Source organism: Brassica rapa, chromosome A02 (genome assembly GCF_000309985.2).
Source record: "Brassica rapa cultivar Chiifu-401-42 chromosome A02, CAAS_Brap_v3.01, whole genome shotgun sequence".
NCBI classification, from domain to species: domain Eukaryota; kingdom Viridiplantae; phylum Streptophyta; class Magnoliopsida; order Brassicales; family Brassicaceae; genus Brassica; species Brassica rapa.
Genome location: NC_024796.2, coordinates 25,717,581 through 25,737,903, shown reverse-complemented (window position 1 = coordinate 25,737,903; position 20,323 = coordinate 25,717,581). Strand labels below are relative to the sequence as shown.

At 26.2% G+C, this 20,323-nt stretch overlaps 1 protein-coding gene and 2 long non-coding RNA genes across 3 annotated transcripts; 1 reads left to right on the top strand and 2 right to left on the bottom strand.

Annotated features, from left to right (window-relative positions):
- Positions 1 to 387: 387 nt before the first annotated feature.
- Positions 388 to 1,882, bottom strand: LOC103854378. Its single transcript, XR_630516.3, has 2 exons — positions 838 to 1,882; positions 388 to 663 (listed from the first exon to the last, which is right to left on the bottom strand). It is a non-coding gene; the product is annotated as an uncharacterized LOC103854378 (long non-coding RNA).
- A 6,413-nt stretch (positions 1,883 to 8,295) lies between these two features.
- LOC103854380 lies at positions 8,296 to 10,072 on the bottom strand. The gene is made up of 2 exons (XR_630517.3): positions 9,260 to 10,072; positions 8,296 to 9,020 (listed from the first exon to the last, which is right to left on the bottom strand). It is a non-coding gene; the product is annotated as an uncharacterized LOC103854380 (long non-coding RNA).
- Positions 10,073 to 15,766: 5,694 nt separating this feature from the next.
- LOC103854381 (cytochrome P450 71B19-like) lies at positions 15,767 to 17,487 on the top strand. The gene is given in 3 exon segments (XM_009131315.3): positions 15,767 to 16,181; positions 16,184 to 16,677; positions 16,760 to 17,487. Coding segments are annotated over 3 exon segments (1,506 nt in total). The 5' UTR covers positions 15,767 to 15,781; the 3' UTR covers positions 17,372 to 17,487.
- Positions 17,488 to 20,323: the final 2,836 nt, after the last annotated feature.

Below are 20,323 nucleotides of genomic sequence, written 5' to 3'. Positions count from 1 at the left end.
CTAACCTTTCAAAACTCTCTCTAAACGAATAGTAAAGATCGTCATCTAAAAATATGAATTAGAACAACCCCTGATTTTAAATTGTCTCCAGATCGTTTTAATGTTTTTCGATTTTACCTGGTTTAGTTTTAGACTTGTGACATTATTACTCTCTGTTTGTTTTGTTTTTTTTTTTACAGTAATTCAATTCTCAGTTTAGTAGTTTAAGAGGAAAAAAATATTTGGATTAGTTTATACTAGTATTAACCCCATGCTTCGCATGGGAATATTTTTCCATATAAAATATTTTGTTTCATATGACTAAAACGCATGTATAAAATAACTTCGATTTATAAGAAAGAGATGTGTACATCAAGAACAAAAGCTTCAAAACATTGCCTTACAGAATATATAAAATCATTGATCTTCCTATTATTCATGGTAGTTAAGAGAATACAATAGAGTTGAAAAATAAATTCTGATCATTGTGTTGTGTATTAATATTTCAAACATCTAAAAGAAAACATTGTGTATTGGAAAGATTGCAGTAATATAAACGTCTACCTGCTAATATTTATTTGTGTGTATCCTAAAATTTAATCAGCTTTTATGTGGCATTGTCATCTTCAACTCTTTGTGTCCCTCTCGCTATTGATTACTTAATATCTGACTGAAACATTAAACCTATAAAGAAAAGAGTGTCAAAGTACTCAGGATATCATATTAAAGGATGTTTTAGTTTACATTTTGATGTAAACCTTTTTTTTATGTACAGTAGAAAAACAATTGTAAACCTATTGTACAGTAGGAAAACAATTCAACAATATGATCTTGGTGAATTAATAGATGCACATTTACCTTTTATCAAAGATGTTCCACGTCTTCATCTGCATTTGTGTATGCTTTCTATTTTCGTCCTCTTTCTTTCTTTTTTTCCTAAAGTCTTTGTTGGAGTCAAGTCTCCTCCAATTCAGATTCACCATATCCACTCTTTCTTGAACCTTTCTAACTGTAAACCGGTTCGTTGAAGGATGTTTTGCCAAACAAGATAGCTCCACTGAGAAATATCAAATATGCTTTATTGATATTTGTTTCTTACAGATCAATTTCAGCACGGGCTCGGGACATTCCATACGACCCCAAATTTGCATTAAGATCATAGATCTTTCATACTCTGTTTAAGATAGATGAGAAGTTCCTCTGATATTTGTTTATCCAATCTAAAAATATAGAAAAATATAGAAAAGCAAAAGATAGTGGGAAATGATAAAGATCGTGGGTTGTAGATTGTGTTTGAAAAATTGTTATACGCTATTATTTTTTAGATCATTATCTTGCTTAACTGATTTTTTTAAAAAAAAATTGAAATGTGTCAAAATTTAATTGGAAAGGTGACTTGTGCTTTAGTATATAAGAGATGGGAAGAATATGGTCCGGAAATTTTGTAATTTAAAACCTATATTTTGTTTGTAAAAATGCTTATTAAGATAAGGATAACAAATGCTTGGATAAAACGAATATGATTCATGAAAAATTGAATAGTTTCCGGATGTTAATGTTATGACTTTTTGTGTTACATTTAAATACTCTCGCGTGATGCCAATAAACAAAAGACGTATATTCGATATGAAGTTTTGAAAGCTAATGCTAGGTTTCAATCAATCAAACAAGGGGACCATCATGGATAACGTTGAAAGATCATATCAATACTATTAAAAGGGAATGAGTTTTAATAAATTTACTTTAAAAAGTTGTTTGGACCCTTTCATTTATTTTATTATTTTTTGGTCTTACCTTAAATTTAGACTAACAATATGTTACCATATATTTCTCTGACAATAATTTATTTAATTTCTTTATTTATTCACTGCTATTACTATATTTACCATTTTGATTTTTAATCGTAAAAGCATTGAAACTAATGTTTTATATTATCATTTTATCATATAATATATGATTTAAAGCAAGAGAAGTTACACGACATATATATGTACATTCTAACTTCCTCTTTCTTTTATAATAAAGTAATCATATCATATATAAATTTTCCCACTAAAATCTCATATCATATAGTAAACTTTCAACCGTCTATGGTTTGATAGATATTTTCATATCTAAAAATGAGTTTTCTGAATATTCATGTTACCTTCACAAAAATGTAGAAATTCATTGGTTTTCTTAAAACTAACCCGACTTCACGATATCAGTATTGATTATTCACGATTTTGAAAATCATTGGTTTATATATTATATTTTTTTTATACTTTTCACTTAAAAACGAATCAATACTATTAAAAGAGAAATAGTCTTAAAAAATCTAATATAAACAAGTTGTTGGAGTCACGTATAACTTTTTTTTTTGGTAATACCATTAATCATTCTAACCATACAAAATTTTAAATATTTTTAATATATCCTAATATTATTTTTTATGATATCTTTACTCAGAAAAATATTTCATCAACCATGTTTATGTACAATAACGTTAAAAATCTATATCAAAAGGTTGTTGGACCTGATATAAACGTAATGGGTCCATATATGTTCAGGTATTTAGGATCTTGAAAAAATCAAAATATCTAAAAAACCTGAAAAATATTTGAAACTCCAAACAAATACCCAAAAAAATTCAAATACCTAAAAATTCAAAATATTATTCAAAGTCTGAGACGATGAACTGAAAAATACCCAATTTTTTTTTAATTTGAAAATTTACCTGAAATCAAAAACTATAATCGTAAACCAAAAACTTAAAAAAAATGTCCATACTAGAGGAAACATATTTGAAATATCCAAATATACCTAATAAACACAACATATTTATAATCGGGTCTAGGGTAGGATCCGGACTCAAACAAAGACATGCGGGTCCAAAAAAAACCCAATATGTTATCTTCTCTGGACCTGAACTAAACCTATATTTTCGGGTCGGTTCGGTTTGTTTTTTTATCCGGATATAACTATCATGCCTAAAATAAACTTACGTAAAAGTGTACATATAAAATCTCAGTTAAACTAATTCATAGATTATATAACTGTTAAAAAAAATATTTTTTGATATAATAAAACTTTGTATTATAACATAATCCAAAAAAAAAAGCGCGGGTCAAAATCTAGTCTATACTATTAAAAGGGAAGAAGTCCCAAAAAATCTACTTATAAAATGTTGTTAGACCTATTCACTAGACTTAACTATTTTTTTGGTCTCACCCTATATTTTTCTAACTATAAACTAATCAATTACCTTATATTTCTAACTATAAAATAACTAATGCTCTTATTTAATACTCAACTTACTATAATACACCAAAGATTTATACATCAATATTATTAATTCAGAATCATTGATATATTTTACTCCTATTTTTTTTTAGAATATTACTTTTGTGCCACTAAACCTATTAAAAAAACAGATTATTTTATAACTGATTTAATAATCATACAACCCACAATCATTTTTCTTTAACAAAAGCAGTTACTATAAAAACATTTGGATTTATTGGTAATTAAAGTCTGAACAATACCATACTTTTAATTTATATTAAATGTTTTATGATCCAAACTAACATAAAAATATGACGCAAGTACGGTTAACAAAAAGTTAAAAATATGATACCATTCGACGGTCAAAACATATTAACTTCCAATTACGATTAGAAAAATACTTCACAGTACAACAACAAGCTTAATTATATTTCAAAATAGCTTTTTCTTTGAAAACCTTCCTAGGTTATTTTTATGATGAAAATATTTTACAACTGGGTTTATTAGGAGAAAGAGTTTTGTATAAATATTTTCTCAGGAAATTATAGCATTTTTAGAATGTTATTATGTTTAAATAAAATATATTATTTATTTTTAATATTTATAGGTAACTCAACTATACTCAACTTAATAATAATATTATTTCTAAAACTCAAAAATTTAATCTTAATATAGTCATTATAAAACCTATAAACTAGAATGTATAACATAAAAAAAATGTAGTTTATTCAATTTTATATCTTAGTAAAATTTATATGAGAAATTTAATCAAAGTTTGAAAAATATTATCATGTTATTTTAGATTTTTACCATGTCATCTAGTATAGATTCACGAGTTAATATGGGTTTTAGATTTTAAAAGATTTTAAATAATGAATTTTTATTAAATTGAAACTAGATTATATATGGTGACTGTGTTTACTGGTTTGACTGTGGATACCACTTATTAGTGTTTTGGTTCTTTTTATTAGAAAATTAGACTGAATGTTGAGGACTTATTGAGTAATTTGTTTTTATTGGATAATCCAGCTTATAAATAGTATATTTAAAATATTTGGTTATTTAGAAATTGCATATAATTAATATTTGTAAGTATATAATTTGTATTTTAAAAATCCAGGTATCTATTTATCTTGGTTCTAGAGATATATAATATGTTCGGTTATTTATAAATTTTGGTTCAAGTTTGGTTTTATTGTTTCAATTTGGTACGGGTTGATTATTCGGTTCCGAATAATATGGCCAAACTTATAAACTATCTTATATTAAAATTTATATTAAAAATTATTAAATTCAAAAAATAAATCTGCGCTTTCTAAGTACGGATCAAAATCTAGTATCCTTTTAAAATAGATTTACAAAATTGCGTCGGTAACTTTTCTTCATTAAACGCCCAACTTTTAGATATAGGCTCCGAATGGTAACTGCGGTATGAGCGGTGCGGGACAAGCGGTTTAACTGCGATGCGGTACGGAGCGGTTCGTAACATTCGAAGCCATAGACAAGAGCCCACGTCACCCAATTCCAAAATAATATCTGCATTTGCTTAGAAGTCAAAAGCAATATATGTAGCAAAAGCAATTTTCTCGACTCTACATATAAATGCAGCCATATATGTCTTATGTAAGGATGGTAACAATAATTCCAATTCGTTTCTATTTTTGTTTTATAATAGTATTTAAAAATAATGTTTGTTTAAATCATTTTTATTTTTATTTGTTTTGAACAGAAGTTGTTATTCTGTATTTATAAAATAACACTTCCATTTTTTACTCTTTTTGTCATTTTTTCTATTTTTACTCTAAATTTAGAAAAATGCTATTACAGTACATATTATAATAAACATTATTTTTTATTATAGCGTTTTTTCAAAAAAAAAAAACAAATAAATATGAATATTTATATTTTTTTAATCTGAAGATATTTGAATTATAGTTTAACTAATCTTCTACAACAGTACACACGATTAATCTGATTCAAAAAAATTTAATGAAATCTAAAATATGATTTTATTTTTGTCTGGTCAAGTAGTATCAACTTAGTTCTTGATATGGTTAGAACCCAAATATTTATAATTTCCAAGATTAATCATGACATGTTTATCCTTAGAAAAATATAGTTTTTTGGAACAGTATTGTTAATAATTATTTTATCTTTGCCTATACCAAACTATTTAATTTAGTAAGATTCTGTATTTTCATATATTCTTACAATGAGTATAGTTTTACTATATATATATTTCTTAAATCCAAAAATATATATCCTACCGTGTATTAATATATTAATAAAAAATATTAATTAATCAAATAAAGTGCTAGGGTTAAAATGTAACTTTGTTTGAAATTAAATATATTAAAAATAAAACAATACTCTTTTCAAAAGAATTGAGATTTATAATTTCTTGTTATACAGGTGAGAGTATAATATCTAAGATGTATTTTGCAGTTAAATTGTGTTTTGCATGCACATTAACAAAAGAAATCTTTAATGTAAAAGCTCGAAAGTATTATACATATAATTAGTTATAAAGTTATATTTTCATTAATTTGTTAAAAAGAGATAAACAACGTATAAACTAAAGCGGTAAGTAAATTTGAAAGAAAAATAACATTTGCTTGTTATGCGGGGAAGATGATGAATCTCGCAATCACCTCTTCTTTGAATGCTCTTTCTCTTCAAGGGTGTGAAATGCTACGGAGGTTTCACTCATCTTCAGTGCCGTTGATGTGGTCTGATATTTTACAGTGGCTGCCTAATGCCCACTCAGACTATGGTTAAACTGGTAATTCTTCAAGTATGGCAAGCAGCTATCTATGAACTCTGCAAAGAGAGGAACAGACGGTTGCATGATGGTTTGACTTTACCGCCTGTTCATATTCATGAGATACATATCTGATTATCTGAGGGATAAATGATCTGCATTACTGTCCCTTAGCCACCCGCTTGGTCCCTGCCTGCCGCAGTTCTGGTTTGATCCCCATAATCGCCGGTCTTCCTCTGCTCTCCTCATCTTTTAATTTATCAGTCCTGTATTTGATCCATCTCTGTTCTTCTTATATTTTGTAAAATGGTGCTTGCTTGCCTTATGTATTAGCTAGCTACCTTCTTTATTAATGAAAATCCTTTAACAAAAAAAAAATAATAAAACGATTAAGATTTTGAAACAAGGCAGTTTTCTAGTAGCTTACTCTTACCCACTAGACCATTGGGAACCACGTAACAGTGGTATTATTCGGTATGGACGAGCACAAGTTGTTCCGCTGAACTAAGGCCGACTCCAAAGGAACACCAATATACCAAATTTATTATGTTTCATTTAATGATATAGTTCAATTATTAGTTTAATTATTATTATTAATTAGTTCAAATTTGTAAGTAAACATAACTACACTATATTATTTGTATTTTAATTATTTTTACATAACTAAAATATTTTTATTTTATTTTCAAGTAAGAAATTACTAATTGATTATTATCATTTTCTTTATATTATAAAAAAATAAAATATCATAGAAATTTTATATTTTATTAAATTTCAAGTAAGAAATCACTAAATGATTATTATCATTTATTTTATATTATATCATTTAATTTATTTATTGTAATATATTTTTATTTTAAAATATAAATTATAATCTTTATTTTAATTTTATTTAATCAGTTATGAAAAATTAATAATATTACACTATTTTAAAGAAGATTTAATAGTAAATAATTGAAACTTTATTTAATAGTAAATTCACCAAACATTAAATAACATTTTTATTTTATAATATTGTTAAACTTGCATTACTAACTAATATTTTTTATTAAAATAAATATATTATTTTGTTATGTTCTTTCCATAATTAATAGTTTGTAATTTTAATATAATATTTTATTTAAAATAGATACATAAAATGTATAATACAGTTAAACCAAAAAATATAAATGTAAACAAATTTTATAAATATAAGATTACAAAATTAAAAAAACATAAAATCTAAGTGTGATAAAAAATTTATTTATCAATTACAAATAATAAAAATATAAAATAATTAAAACTGAAAATACTAAATAATATATTATATTACTGTTGGTGTATTATCTATCTTATTAAAACTCAAGTACAAATTAGGATTGTTTGGAAACTTAGATATCTATAAAAAAAAGTATTGTTTGTAAATTTGGATATCTATAAAAAAAAGGAGTATAATGTTGTTTGGCCATCGGTTTAAATTAAAAAGTGGTTATCGACAATTGCGCAGTCTTTTTAAAAAAAATATTCCGTAAATATCTTATGCGATCTAACAAATAAAAATACCTTCTCTTTGTATCAACTCTTTTTCCCATGTAAAAGCCACAATCCAATTAAATATGCTTTTCCTCTAACAAATAAAAAAAGACCTCCTCTTTGTATCAATTCTTTCTTCCCACGTAAAAGCCACAACCCAATTAAATATACTTTCCCTAATTTGAAGCAATTTCTTTGCATGGAATTTTAAAAATATCTAATATTGATTAGCATATATTACGATCTCATCTATTTTGTTCTATAACATTGCTTAGCAAGATATTCTTAAAATCACCAACAATTGAATATAACTTCCCTAATTATGTACCATATAGTGCGCACACAATTTTAACAATATCTAAGATTGAATAGCATATATTACGGTATATTCTCGCCATATATACAATTTAACCTAGATTATTCACCCATATATATATATATATATATATATATATATATTGAGTGTAGAATTAGGTATTTCCATCAAGCTCTCACGGCAAACATGTCAAACGAAAGAAAATTGTGAGGATATCAAACCTTACAAAGACGAATGGCGTCTAACTCTAAAATTGCTTCTTTCTTGGAAACAAAACAACAGTTTTGGAGGAGATACTCTTGAGGGTGTTCTGGTAGACGAAACTGTAAAATACATTTTCTTTCACTATATATATATATATATATATATATCGATTCTCAACCAATACTGAATCATATTGATCATCCTCTGCTTTCATTGCTGGTTGAATGTTTCAATCTACCAATTAGTCTCCAATCTACAATGATCTCTCATAGTTAATATATTTAAATATAAAACAAACAAGAAATCAATACATCTCAGTGATCAAATCTCATAAGCGTGATTGTAATATATGTAGACTCTTCTTTTTTTCTCGCAAATCACTTCAGTATTTTAAGGTATAGCTGAGACCTTAGAGCTTCATATGAACTGAATATTGTGTCGATTTTTACTATCATGTCCCTTACATGAGCACAAGAAAAGAGCGATTCAATTGTAATCACCACAATACTGATCTGTTTAAAGTTAAGATATTTGAAGCCACATAAGAAATTGATGTTTTAACATTAAACTTATCTTTGCAGGTCGACTGCGACTATCTATAATATTCTTGGATGTTCTATGATCATCTTCTCCTCTGAAGCATGTGTGTTAGGAGGTGAGTTTGACCAAAACAGATCTTCTACATGAAATTTGAAAGCTTGATCCGTGCTCCAGCTGAGTCGTTGTACATGATTTATACCTACAAATCAATATACAAGAATTAAAACCAAACCTCAAGATCATCGAAAACCAGAAACTGATTGTAATTAAAAACTTATCTTTGCAGGTCGACTGCGACTATCTCTAATATTCTTGGATGTTCTATGATCATCTTCTCCTCTGAAGCATGTGTGTTAGGAGGTGAGTTTGACCAAAACAGATCTTCTACATGAAATTTGAAAGCTTGATCCGTGCTCCAGCTGAGTCGTTGTACATGATTTATACCTACAAATCAATATACAAGAATTAAAACCAAACCTCAAGATCATCGAAAACCAGAAACTGATTGTAATTAAAAATAAGCAAGCTGCAAAGAATTCAATAAACTTTCCTTATTCACCAAGGATCTGCTATTGTAGATGACAGATCTAAGAAATATTGAAACAATTTTACCTCTACGATTTAAAAAATCCGGCAAACACTTAGTTTGAAATTATAGCAAACAAATTAAAAAAAACACTAACCTTTAATTCAACAGATCAATGGTATTTACAAATAGATTGAGAGTGAACATGAAGTCAAAGTAGTTCAGATTCTGTATTTGACTTAGGTTTTTGAAGGAATCTCCACACGTGCGTTTTTGACGAAGAGTTAAGAAATAGAGAGAGGCAGCCACATATCGAAGGTAAGGAGAAAGCAAAATAAAATTCTTTACTTTTTTATTAGCACAGAATATAACAAACTTTTTTCCGGATTAATTGACATTGAAGATAATATTAATATGGGCCAGATTAATTTTAATGATGGGTAAATCATTTCGGAATTATATATTGTATAGCCCAATTCTGTAAATAATAAACATTTATTTTTTATATAAATCAAATTAAACAATACTATATTTTATGTAGCATTTTTTGGTTGTTATTTTTTTGTGGTAAAATTTAAAACCCTTAACTGAAATATATTATATTTAAAAAAACACTATTTTGTAAATATAGTCTCATCTAAATTAGTTTAGTCACATATAAATATGTAGAGGATACAACTTTCAATAAATAAATTTATTATTAATAAAATTTCATATAATTAATTTATTATGAATAAAAATTCATATAAAACAATTTTTAAAATTTTAAATATTAAAATGTTCAATATGTTTTCGAATTTAGAAATAAATAAATAAAAAGCAACTGGTAAATATATGATTAGTCCAATTTAATACAATTCTGATATTATAAATTTCTAGAGGCAGTTTAAGTCGGACTATCCTCTGTCCGTCAAAGTTTGTAAGAACCTAAAAACATGTAAATAAACTATATTTCTAAAAATGTTCTTAAATAGTTCAAAAATACAAAAATAACATTCAAAACCCGCGCGGGCGCGCGGGTCAAAATCTAGTTTGGTGTTATAGCTGAAAATGGCGAAAAAATATGACACCAAAACTTTAAATTTGGTGTAATTTTAACAATAAATTAGGTGTTATAGTTGGAGATACCTAATACAGAAAAAAATCTCCATCTAGGCCTAGCCCTATAATACTAGGAATGGTTTCTTCCATAATACTACTAGGGATTAACCCGGGCTACGCCCGGGATTTTTATTTTTTTCTAATTTAAGTTGTTAAATTATTTATATTTAGGCTATGATATATATTTATATAAATGTTAATTGCATGTCATAATTAAAATTTATTTTTAAATTTTAACACGTTAAATTAACATATTTTTTACTATTGAAATATTTTTTTTGTAATTTTATTGGCTATCTAATTATCATATTTAGCAAAACTATCTTTTGAGTGTTGGAATAAATGTTTTAGAGATTTTATTAAACTGCAGTGTATTTTCGGATCAACCACATGCTCAACATTCGATCGATCCGTAAAAAGATGGTCGATCTCCTTGGCCAGGTAAGTACAATTTTAGCAAAAATATCTTTTATTTTCAAATATTAAGTATATAAGTATTCTTTTTAATTTTTTTAATTGTATTTTTTGATTAAATTATTGTATTATAATGGTTATGTAAATATTTTTTGTGATGTTTGAATTTGTGTTGTTCGTATACTTAACGTAGATGATATTGATGTTTAACAATTTATTGTGTTCTGGAAATAGAAAATAATGATTTATCAAAACATATCTAATACTTGTTAAATGATAGTATAATGTAAATTACATCCATTATTTGAAAATAACAATTTGTTGTTTTTATTTTTATTTTAAATCAGAAATTATTTTTATTTAAAACAATTATTCATATATAATATAATAGTTTAAGTTTGGAAGATTAATCTATATATATAAATTATGTATATTTTTTAAAAAATAATTTAAAATATTATATATTGAGTATCTGAATAAAAGCTGAATTTCTTATCTTGAAAATCAGATATTTATATTTTTGTCTTCATGTTATACTCACCAATCCATCATTGAGATTTATAACTCAATATGTTTTTTAAAAAACTTAGTTTTAAGTAATAAACGAATTTAATAAATTAAATTCATCACCTATAATGTTCTGTAAACTATATTTGAAAGCTCTCTAAAATTATATTTTAAGCATAATATTATTATTATTTAATTTAAGTTATTTTAAACATAACATATGCTAAACCAACTTAAATTATATTTACAATAGGACCATCCTAAACCGGTTAGTAAACCAAAAACAATACTAAACCAACATGAACCAATACCTGATTCGGCGAGGAAAGAAGTGTTTCGGGATAAACGCTTGAATGGTTATTAACTGAAATGGTTTGATCATGAAAGAGTTAGTATGAATATTAACAATAAAATTATGGATTAGATTAATTTAAATTTGTAAGAATACCTTTGAGTCTATGAAAAGCAATTCAATTCCCATGAATAAGTTTGGCTTTTGGAAGTTGCGGGTTTCCCAACAATGAATCCACCTAACAAAAAGTTTGTTGTTATAAAAAAATCTCATTCAAGGTCATTAAAGGTTTCTGGGACGGCAAGAGTTGATGGTGAAACCATTTTTTGCTCGAGTGCTTTGAAATTTTCCTTAATAGTGTGAGGTTGATGTGGATAGAATAATGAGATTTATAGGGACTTTCTTGATGAAAAACTATACATTTTTTTTTTGTTTAATGTGGTATTTCTATTTTTATATAATTTACTACCATTTTAAGATAGAAGTACATTTTAAGATATATGCTTAAATCTTAATGTACTTTTTTCATTTTTTAAAATGTTTATTTCCATTTCATATATTTTTATTTACGTAATATCTATATTTTATATTTTAAAATAGATATTTAAATATTAATGTACTTTTTCCATTTTTTAAATTGTGTATTTACTTATATTATATATTTTATATTTTAAGATAGATGTTTAATGCTTGATGATCTTTTTCCATTTAAAAAAAAATTGTGTATTTACTTATTATTACATATATAATTCATATATTATATATTTACATTATTTACTTATTATTTATTTTCGTGTATATGTATTTCCATTTCTTGTACTTTTCATTTACTTAATATCTATATTTTACATTTTAAGATAGATGTTTAAATCTTAATGTACGTTTTCCATTTTTTTTAAATTGTGTATTTCCATTTGTTATACTTTCTATTTACATAATATCTATATTTTAAATTTTAAAATATATTTTTAAATCTTAATGTAATTTGCCATTTTTAAAATTTGGTATTTACTTATATTATATATTTACTTGTTATTTACTTTTCTTTATGTTGTGTATTTCTATTTCTTATACTTTCTATTTACTAATAATTTTATATTTTAAGATTGATTTACATTTTAAGATAGATGTTTAAATACTAATGTACTTTTTCCATTTTTTTTAAATTGTGTATTTCCTTTTCTTATACTTTCTATTTACTTAATATCTATATTTTTCATTTTAAGATAGATGTTTAATATTTAATGTACTATTTCCATTTTTTAAAAATTGTGCATTTACTTATTATTGTATATATAATTCGTATATTTATATATTTATAATATTTACTTATTATTTATTTTTCTATATATTGAGTATTTCTCTTTCTTATACTTTATATTTAGTTAATGTCTATATTTTATATTTTAAGATAAATGTTTAAATTTTTACGTATTTTTCCATTTTTAATGTAAAATGGCAATGTTTAATAGAAGAACTTGGACAAATAGTCAAATAGTTATATTTATTTTTTTTTTCTTTTTTTTTTATAAAATGGTAATGTTACATTATGAAGATAACCCGTTTTTTAGTGAACAATGGTAATCTTACATATGTTTAATGTAGTTTTTCCATTTTTTTATGTTGTATGTTTACATATTATTGTTATTTTTAAATGTAAAATGGTAATTTTGCATATGTTTAATGTAATATTTCCATTTTTTATGTTGTATGTTTACATATTATTTATTATTTTCGAAATTATATATAATTTTTTTTTACAAAATAGTAATGTTACATTATGGAGATAAGCCGTTTTTTTAGTGAAAAATGGTAATCTTACATATGTTTAATGTAGTTTTTCCATTTTTTATGTTGTATGTTTACATATTATTTTCTTAAAATAAAAATGTAAAATTGTAATCTTACATATGTTTAATGTAGTATTTCCATTTTTATGTTGTATGTTTTACATATATTTATTATTTTCGAAATTATATATAATGTTTTTGTTTTTTTATAAAACGGTAATGTTACGTTATGGAGATAAGCTGTCTTTTTTTAAGTTAAAAATAGTAATCTTACATATGTTTAATGTAGTTTTTCTATTTTTTTATGCTGTATGTTTACATATTTTTTATAATTTTCGAAAATAATAATATTAAATGTAAAACTATATTTTATGCCACGTGTCATCTTTCGAGATTATATTATATATTTACTTATTATTTATTTTTCTTTATATTGTGTATTTCTATTTCTTGTACTTTCTATTTACTAATAATTTTATATTTTAATATTGATTTACATTTTAAGATAGATGTTTAAATACTAATGTACTTTTTCCATTTTTTTAAATTGTGTATTTCCCTTTCTTATACTTTCTATTTGCATAATATCTATATTTTACATTTTAATATAGATGTTTAAATCTTAATATACTTTTTCCATTGTTTTTAAGTTGTGTATTTCTTTTTCTTATATTTTCTATTTACTTAATATCTATAATTTACATTTTAAGATAGATGCTCTTTCCATTTTTTAAAAATTGTGCATTTACTTATTATTGTATATATAATTCGTATATTTATATATTTATAATATTTACTTATTATTTATTTTTTTATATATTGAGTATTTCTCTTTCTTATACTTTATATTTAGTTAATGTCTATATTTTATATTTTAAGATAGATGTTTAAATCTTTACGTATTTTTCCATTTTTAATGTAAAATGGCAATGTTTAATAGAAATACTTGGACAAATAGTCAAATAGTTATATTTATGTTTTTTGTCTTTTTTTTTTATAAAATGGTAATGTTACATTATGAAGATAAACCGTTTTTAGTGAACAATGGTAATCTTACATATATTTAATGTAGTTTTTCCATTTTTTTATATTGTATGTTTACATATTATTGTTATTTTTAAATGTAAAATGGTAATTTTACATATGTTTAATGTAGTATTTCCATTTTTATGTTGTAGGTTTACATATTATTTATTATTTTCGAAATTATATATAATTTGTTTTTTACAAAATAGTAATGTTACATTATGGAGATAAGCCGTCTTTTTTTTAGTGAAAAATGGTAATCTTACATATGTTTAATGTAGTTTTTCCATTTTTATGAGAAGTTTAAATCTTAATATACTTTTTCCATTGTTTTTAAGTTGTGTATTTCTTTTTCTTATACTTTCTATTTACTTAATATCTATATTTTACATTTAAGATAGATGTTTAATATTTAATGTACTCTTTCCATTTTTTTAAAATTGTGCATTTACTTATTATTGTATATATAATTCGTATATTTATAATATTTACTTATTATTTATTTTTATATATATTGAGTATTTATCTTTCTTATACTTTATATTTAGTTAATGTCTATATTTTATATTTTAAGATAGATGTTTAAATATTTATGTATTTTTCCATTTTTAATGTAAAACGGCAATGTTTAATAGAAGAACTTAGACAAATATGTTTAATGTAGTATTTCAATTTTTATGTTGTATGTTTTACATATATTTATTATTTTCGAAATTATATATAATTTTTTTTGTTTTTTTATAAAACGGTAATGTTACATTATGGAGATAAGCCGTCTTTTTTTTTAAGTGAAAAATAATAATCTTACATATGTTTAATGTAGTTTTTTCATTTTTTATGTTCTATGTTTACATATTTTTTACAATTTTTGAAAATAAGTAATATTAAAATGTAAAACTTTATTTTATGCCACATGTCATATTTCGGCAGAAATTTTTTCCGCTGATGTGGACGCCATAAAACGGTAATGTTACATTATGGAGATAAGCCGTCTTTTTTTAAGTGAAAAATAATAATCTTACATATGTTTAATGTAGTTTTTTCATTTTTTATGCTGTATGTTTACATATTTTTTACAATTTTCGAAAATAAGTAATATTAAAATGTAAAACTTTATTTTATGCCACATGTCATCTTTCAGGAGAAATTTACTTTATTTTATGCCACATGTCATCTTTCAGGAGAAATTTTTTCCGCTGATGTGGACGCCCTATGGAGATTCAAAAGCTCCATTAAAATGTAAAACTTTATTTTATGCCACATGTCATCTTTCGGGAGAAAATTTTTCCGCTGATGTGGACGCCCTATGGAGACTCAAAAGCTCCCTTTTATTAGTAGAGATTACTTTAATGTTTCGTTAAATAATTAAATTTTATATTTAAAAAAATAAAAGTTTATAAACTAACATGATGAATATTAAAGCTGTAAAAGTTGACTTTCCAATAAGAATCCGTATCTGTTTTCTCCATTATTTTAAGATATTCAATAATAGTTTCCGTGTTGGAGTACCATTTTCACTTTCTCCATAGCCAAAGAAAACAAAACAAAAATGGCTATCTCTTTGCTCTGATTTTGCTTCGTTACTTTCCTTACATTAATCTTTCTCGTTAAAAAGATTAAACAATCAAAATGGAATCTACCTCCAACCCCTCCTACGTTTCCGGTCATCGGAAACCTACACCAAATCGGAGAACTGCCTCACAGGTCACTTCAAAGTCTAGCACAAAGATTCGGACCTGTGATGCTTATTCACTTCGGGTTTGTACCCTTGGTTGTAATCACATCAAAAGAAGCAGCTGAAGAAGTTCTCAGAACTCACGACCTAGACTGTTGCAGCAGGCCTAAGCTCGTGGGGACAAGGCTACTCTCGCGGGACTTTAAGGATGTCGGTTTCACGCCATACGGTGAAGAGTGGAAGGAGCGTCGCAAGTTCGCGGTACGTGAGCTTTTCTGTCTGAAAATGTTCAGTCGTTTAGGCATATAAGAGAGGAAGAATGTAACCTTCTTGTCAGAAAACTGTCGGAATCTGCGGTGGATCGAACTCCGGTTGATTTAAGCAAAACCCTTTTCTGGCTGACTGCGAGTATCCTCTTTAGAGTTGCCTTAGGACAGGACTTCCACGAGAGCAAGTTCATCGATAAAGAAGAGATCGAAGAGCTTGTGTTTGAAGCAGAGACTGCCCTAGCTAGTTTCACTTGCTCTGATTTTTTCCCTGTTGCTGGACTTGGATGGCTTGTTGACTGGTTCTCTGGACAACACAAGAGGCTCAACGATGTTTACTTGAAGCTAGATACTCTGTTTCAGCTTGTGATTGATGACCATATGAATCCTGGAAGAACCAAAGATCATGAAGACATCATCGATGCAATGTTGGATGTTATTCATAAACAAGGCAAAAATGATTCCTTGAAGCTCACGGTAGATCATATCAAGGGCTTTCTCGCGGTAAATCAAGAACTCTCTAGCTTCTTTAAACACATTCACATGGATGTTGTTTAAACTTTAACTTATTTTTATCTTTTTTTAGAATATATTTCTGGCAGGGATAGACACAGGGGCCATCACCATGATATGGGCAATGACTGAGCTCGCTAAAAAACCTAAACTGATGAAAAAAGTTCAAGACGAGATCCGAGACTGCCTTGGCAACAATAAGGAGACAATCACCGAAGAAGATGTCGACAAGGTTCCTTACTTGAAGCTGGTAATAAAAGAAACATTCAGGTTACATCCAGCAGCTCCTCTTATACTCCCTAGGGAAACAATGTCTCACATGAAAGTTCAAGGCTATGATATTCTCCCCAAGACAAGGATCTTGGTCAACACTTGGGCGATAGGAAGAGATCCCAAACTCTGGACGGAACCAGAAGAGTTTAACCCCGAGAGGTTTATTGATAGTCATGTGGATTATAGAGGACAACATTACGAGCTCTTACCATTTGGGTCTGGTCGAAGGATGTGCCCTGGGATGCCCATGGGGATTGCTACTGTTGAGTTGGGACTCTTGAACTTGCTTTACTTCTTTGATTGGAGAGTTCCTGATGGAATGACACATAAGGATATCGACACAGAAGAAGCTGGTACTCTTACTACCGTCAAGAAAGTACCTCTCAAACTTGTTCCAGTTCGAGCTATGTGATCAGAACAAACTTTAGACGTTGAAGATGTTATGAATAAACGCATTTTATTATGCAGCTGCTATAAGCATATATGTATGAATATTATTTAATGTTTTACGTTTTTGCTGGTTCCTTGGCCGTTGGAATCAGTGCCGGCCCTGCAGTGGCGTGCGAAGAGTTTTAGGGGCCCAAGGCAAATTTTAAAAATAAATTTATTTACAACTAAAATGAAAATCATTTTACAATATAATATATCACTTTCACCAAATACACAAGTTTAACACTGTAAAAAAATAAGTTTATGCTATATTATGTCATATAGGAAAAAAACACATGAATTCAGAAGGTTAGTTAGTCTACTATGTGAAAAGGGTTTTTAAAAAAATAAGTTTAAATCACTAGATTAGAAACTATTTTAAATTTTGGGGCCCTAAAAAGTTCATATTAATCGGGGGCCTAAGGCGAATGCCTTTTTCAATACACTGTAGGCACGCCTCTGCGGCACTGGCAAGAAGCCAAAGAAGCATCTGCTTCCTGCCTTTGAATTTATAAAAATGTTTCAGGCTAATTTTACAATGAATGTTACACTAGCCCAACTGGTAAGTATACTTTTGATATGATTCACAGGTGACGGTTTCGATCTTTGCAGCCTGCATTTTCTATTTTTAAATTAAAGTAACTTTTAGTGGCCCAAAATACAATTATTGCTACCAGTCCACTGAAAGTCAGGGCCGCTACTGGTTGGAATATACACATTCAAAAAAAAGGTAACCTGAATATGTGTTGACACATTATACACGTACTAACATTTAGCATATCTTATTACGGTAGACAATATTACAAAATTAATCTTGCAGTATAGATAAGACTTACTTTCAGAAAGAAAACCTAACTATTCGATCTCGAAACATGTGGTTCGAGATGCAGAGTGGGGTTTTGTCCGTATGGGGAGTTAATAAAAGGCGGGGCCATAGACATGGATTTTAGAAGAATTGCCTTTTATTAAAACACTAGATAATAATCCGCACCTAGCGCGGAATGTGATTATTAATTTGTTATTTTAATATAAAGATATTAAATCTGGATATTGGTTCGGTTTTAAGTTTTTTTTTTGGTTTTAAATCTTCTAAAGTATAATTATTATTTTAAATTAATATTCAATTTAGTTTATTTGGTTAAAACTTAAAATGTTTGATTTTTTAGTTTTTTTTCGGTAAAAACTAAAAATTAATATTATTTGTTTATTTTCATGTTATGAATTTTAGATAGTCATCATGTCGAACCAATAGTTTCATATTATGGTTTCTAAACAGATAATAGTTTAAGAAAAATAAAAGAAAATTATTAAGACAAATCATTACACTTCAATTTGGTCGGTAGTGAAAAAAACATTAAGAAAAAATATTTCAACTTTCAAAAAAATAAATACTTCAGTTGTGGTGAATACTTAATTACAAGGTGCTCACATCAAAGTGCACATGTATGTGTATGTAAAAAGTATATAAAAATAGTTGACAAATATATACAGATATTGTTAATTAATATTAAATGGCATTTTTATTCAAAATAATACATGAAAGATAAAAATAATTTAAAATAAAAAAGGCCTTGACATTACTCATTTTTCATATAAAGAAAATAAAATTGTATCCGTAAATAAGAGTGGGCACATATCGAATATATGGGTATTTGGAAGCATTCGTGTTGATTCGATCTTTAACCACCTATATATTCGGTGACTCGGATATCCAAAATGTTTTAGAATTTAAAAAAATATCCAATTTGATCCGTAAATAAAATAAAATTTTAAAAATAATTGAAAATTTAATAATAACATTTTATTACAAAAATAAAACATTATTTAACTTTTTAAATTCAGGTACCAGATATAATAATTTTAATTCATAAAAATATTGTAAAACTGATTTAAAGTATAATATATATATAACGTATATATATAATTCTTTACATATATGTATATATATGCATATAACATATCGAATTAGATATATGTTCCTAAAAATATTGGTATTTGTGATCTGCTTCTTTTTTGAATATTGTATTTTAGTATTTGATTTGTTTCGTATAGTTACGGATATCCATATTTTTTGGTTCAAATCAAAACAAATAACGAATTGAATCAAAATTTATGAATAAATGCATTCAAACTATAATAGACACGTAGAAGCCTCACAATGATTTGAATATTATTTTGTAACAGAGAAGCATTGATTTGATTCATTATAACGAATCGAATCAAAATTTATGAATATTTTGCTCAACTTTATCCGTAAACAATAAAAATAATATATATATATATATAGTTTGGCTTTTGATTCGTTATATATTTTTATTCGAACCGAAAAATCAGAATTTTATTGGAACCATGTATGTGAGTTTTATATTTTAAAAAATCGCAAAGTATATAGTGTGAACACATTTATGAATATAGTATAAACGCGTTAACATACTTATTATCAAATCATTGTGAGACTGTCACCTTTCTATTATCGTGTGAATGCATTTATTACAATTGTTCTCTTTTAATATAATATAAGGGATGTGGCGGGGATATTAAAACATGTGGAGAAAAAACTACCAAAAAAGATGTATCGCTACTATACGAGTAAACAAGAAGGGAAATTTGAGTGTATAACCAAAAAATCTATATTTCACCAACTAACAGAACATATAACCAAAAAAAATCTATATTTCACCAAATAACAAATGTCCCTTTCTCTTCCTATCTTCTTTTACCTTCTTACTATAAAACTAATATATTTTTTTTCTAATATAGTCACTCAGCAAATTAACCATAAACAAAAAAGCATATAAATTTTTTTGTCTAAATTTTTCTAATATAGTCACTCAGTAACGAGGGAAGCTCTTCCCCATGAACTCTCAGAGCAACATTATCCCTTGATCCTTAAGGGGGGGTTTTTAGTGATTTTTTAATATTTTTAATTTAGTTA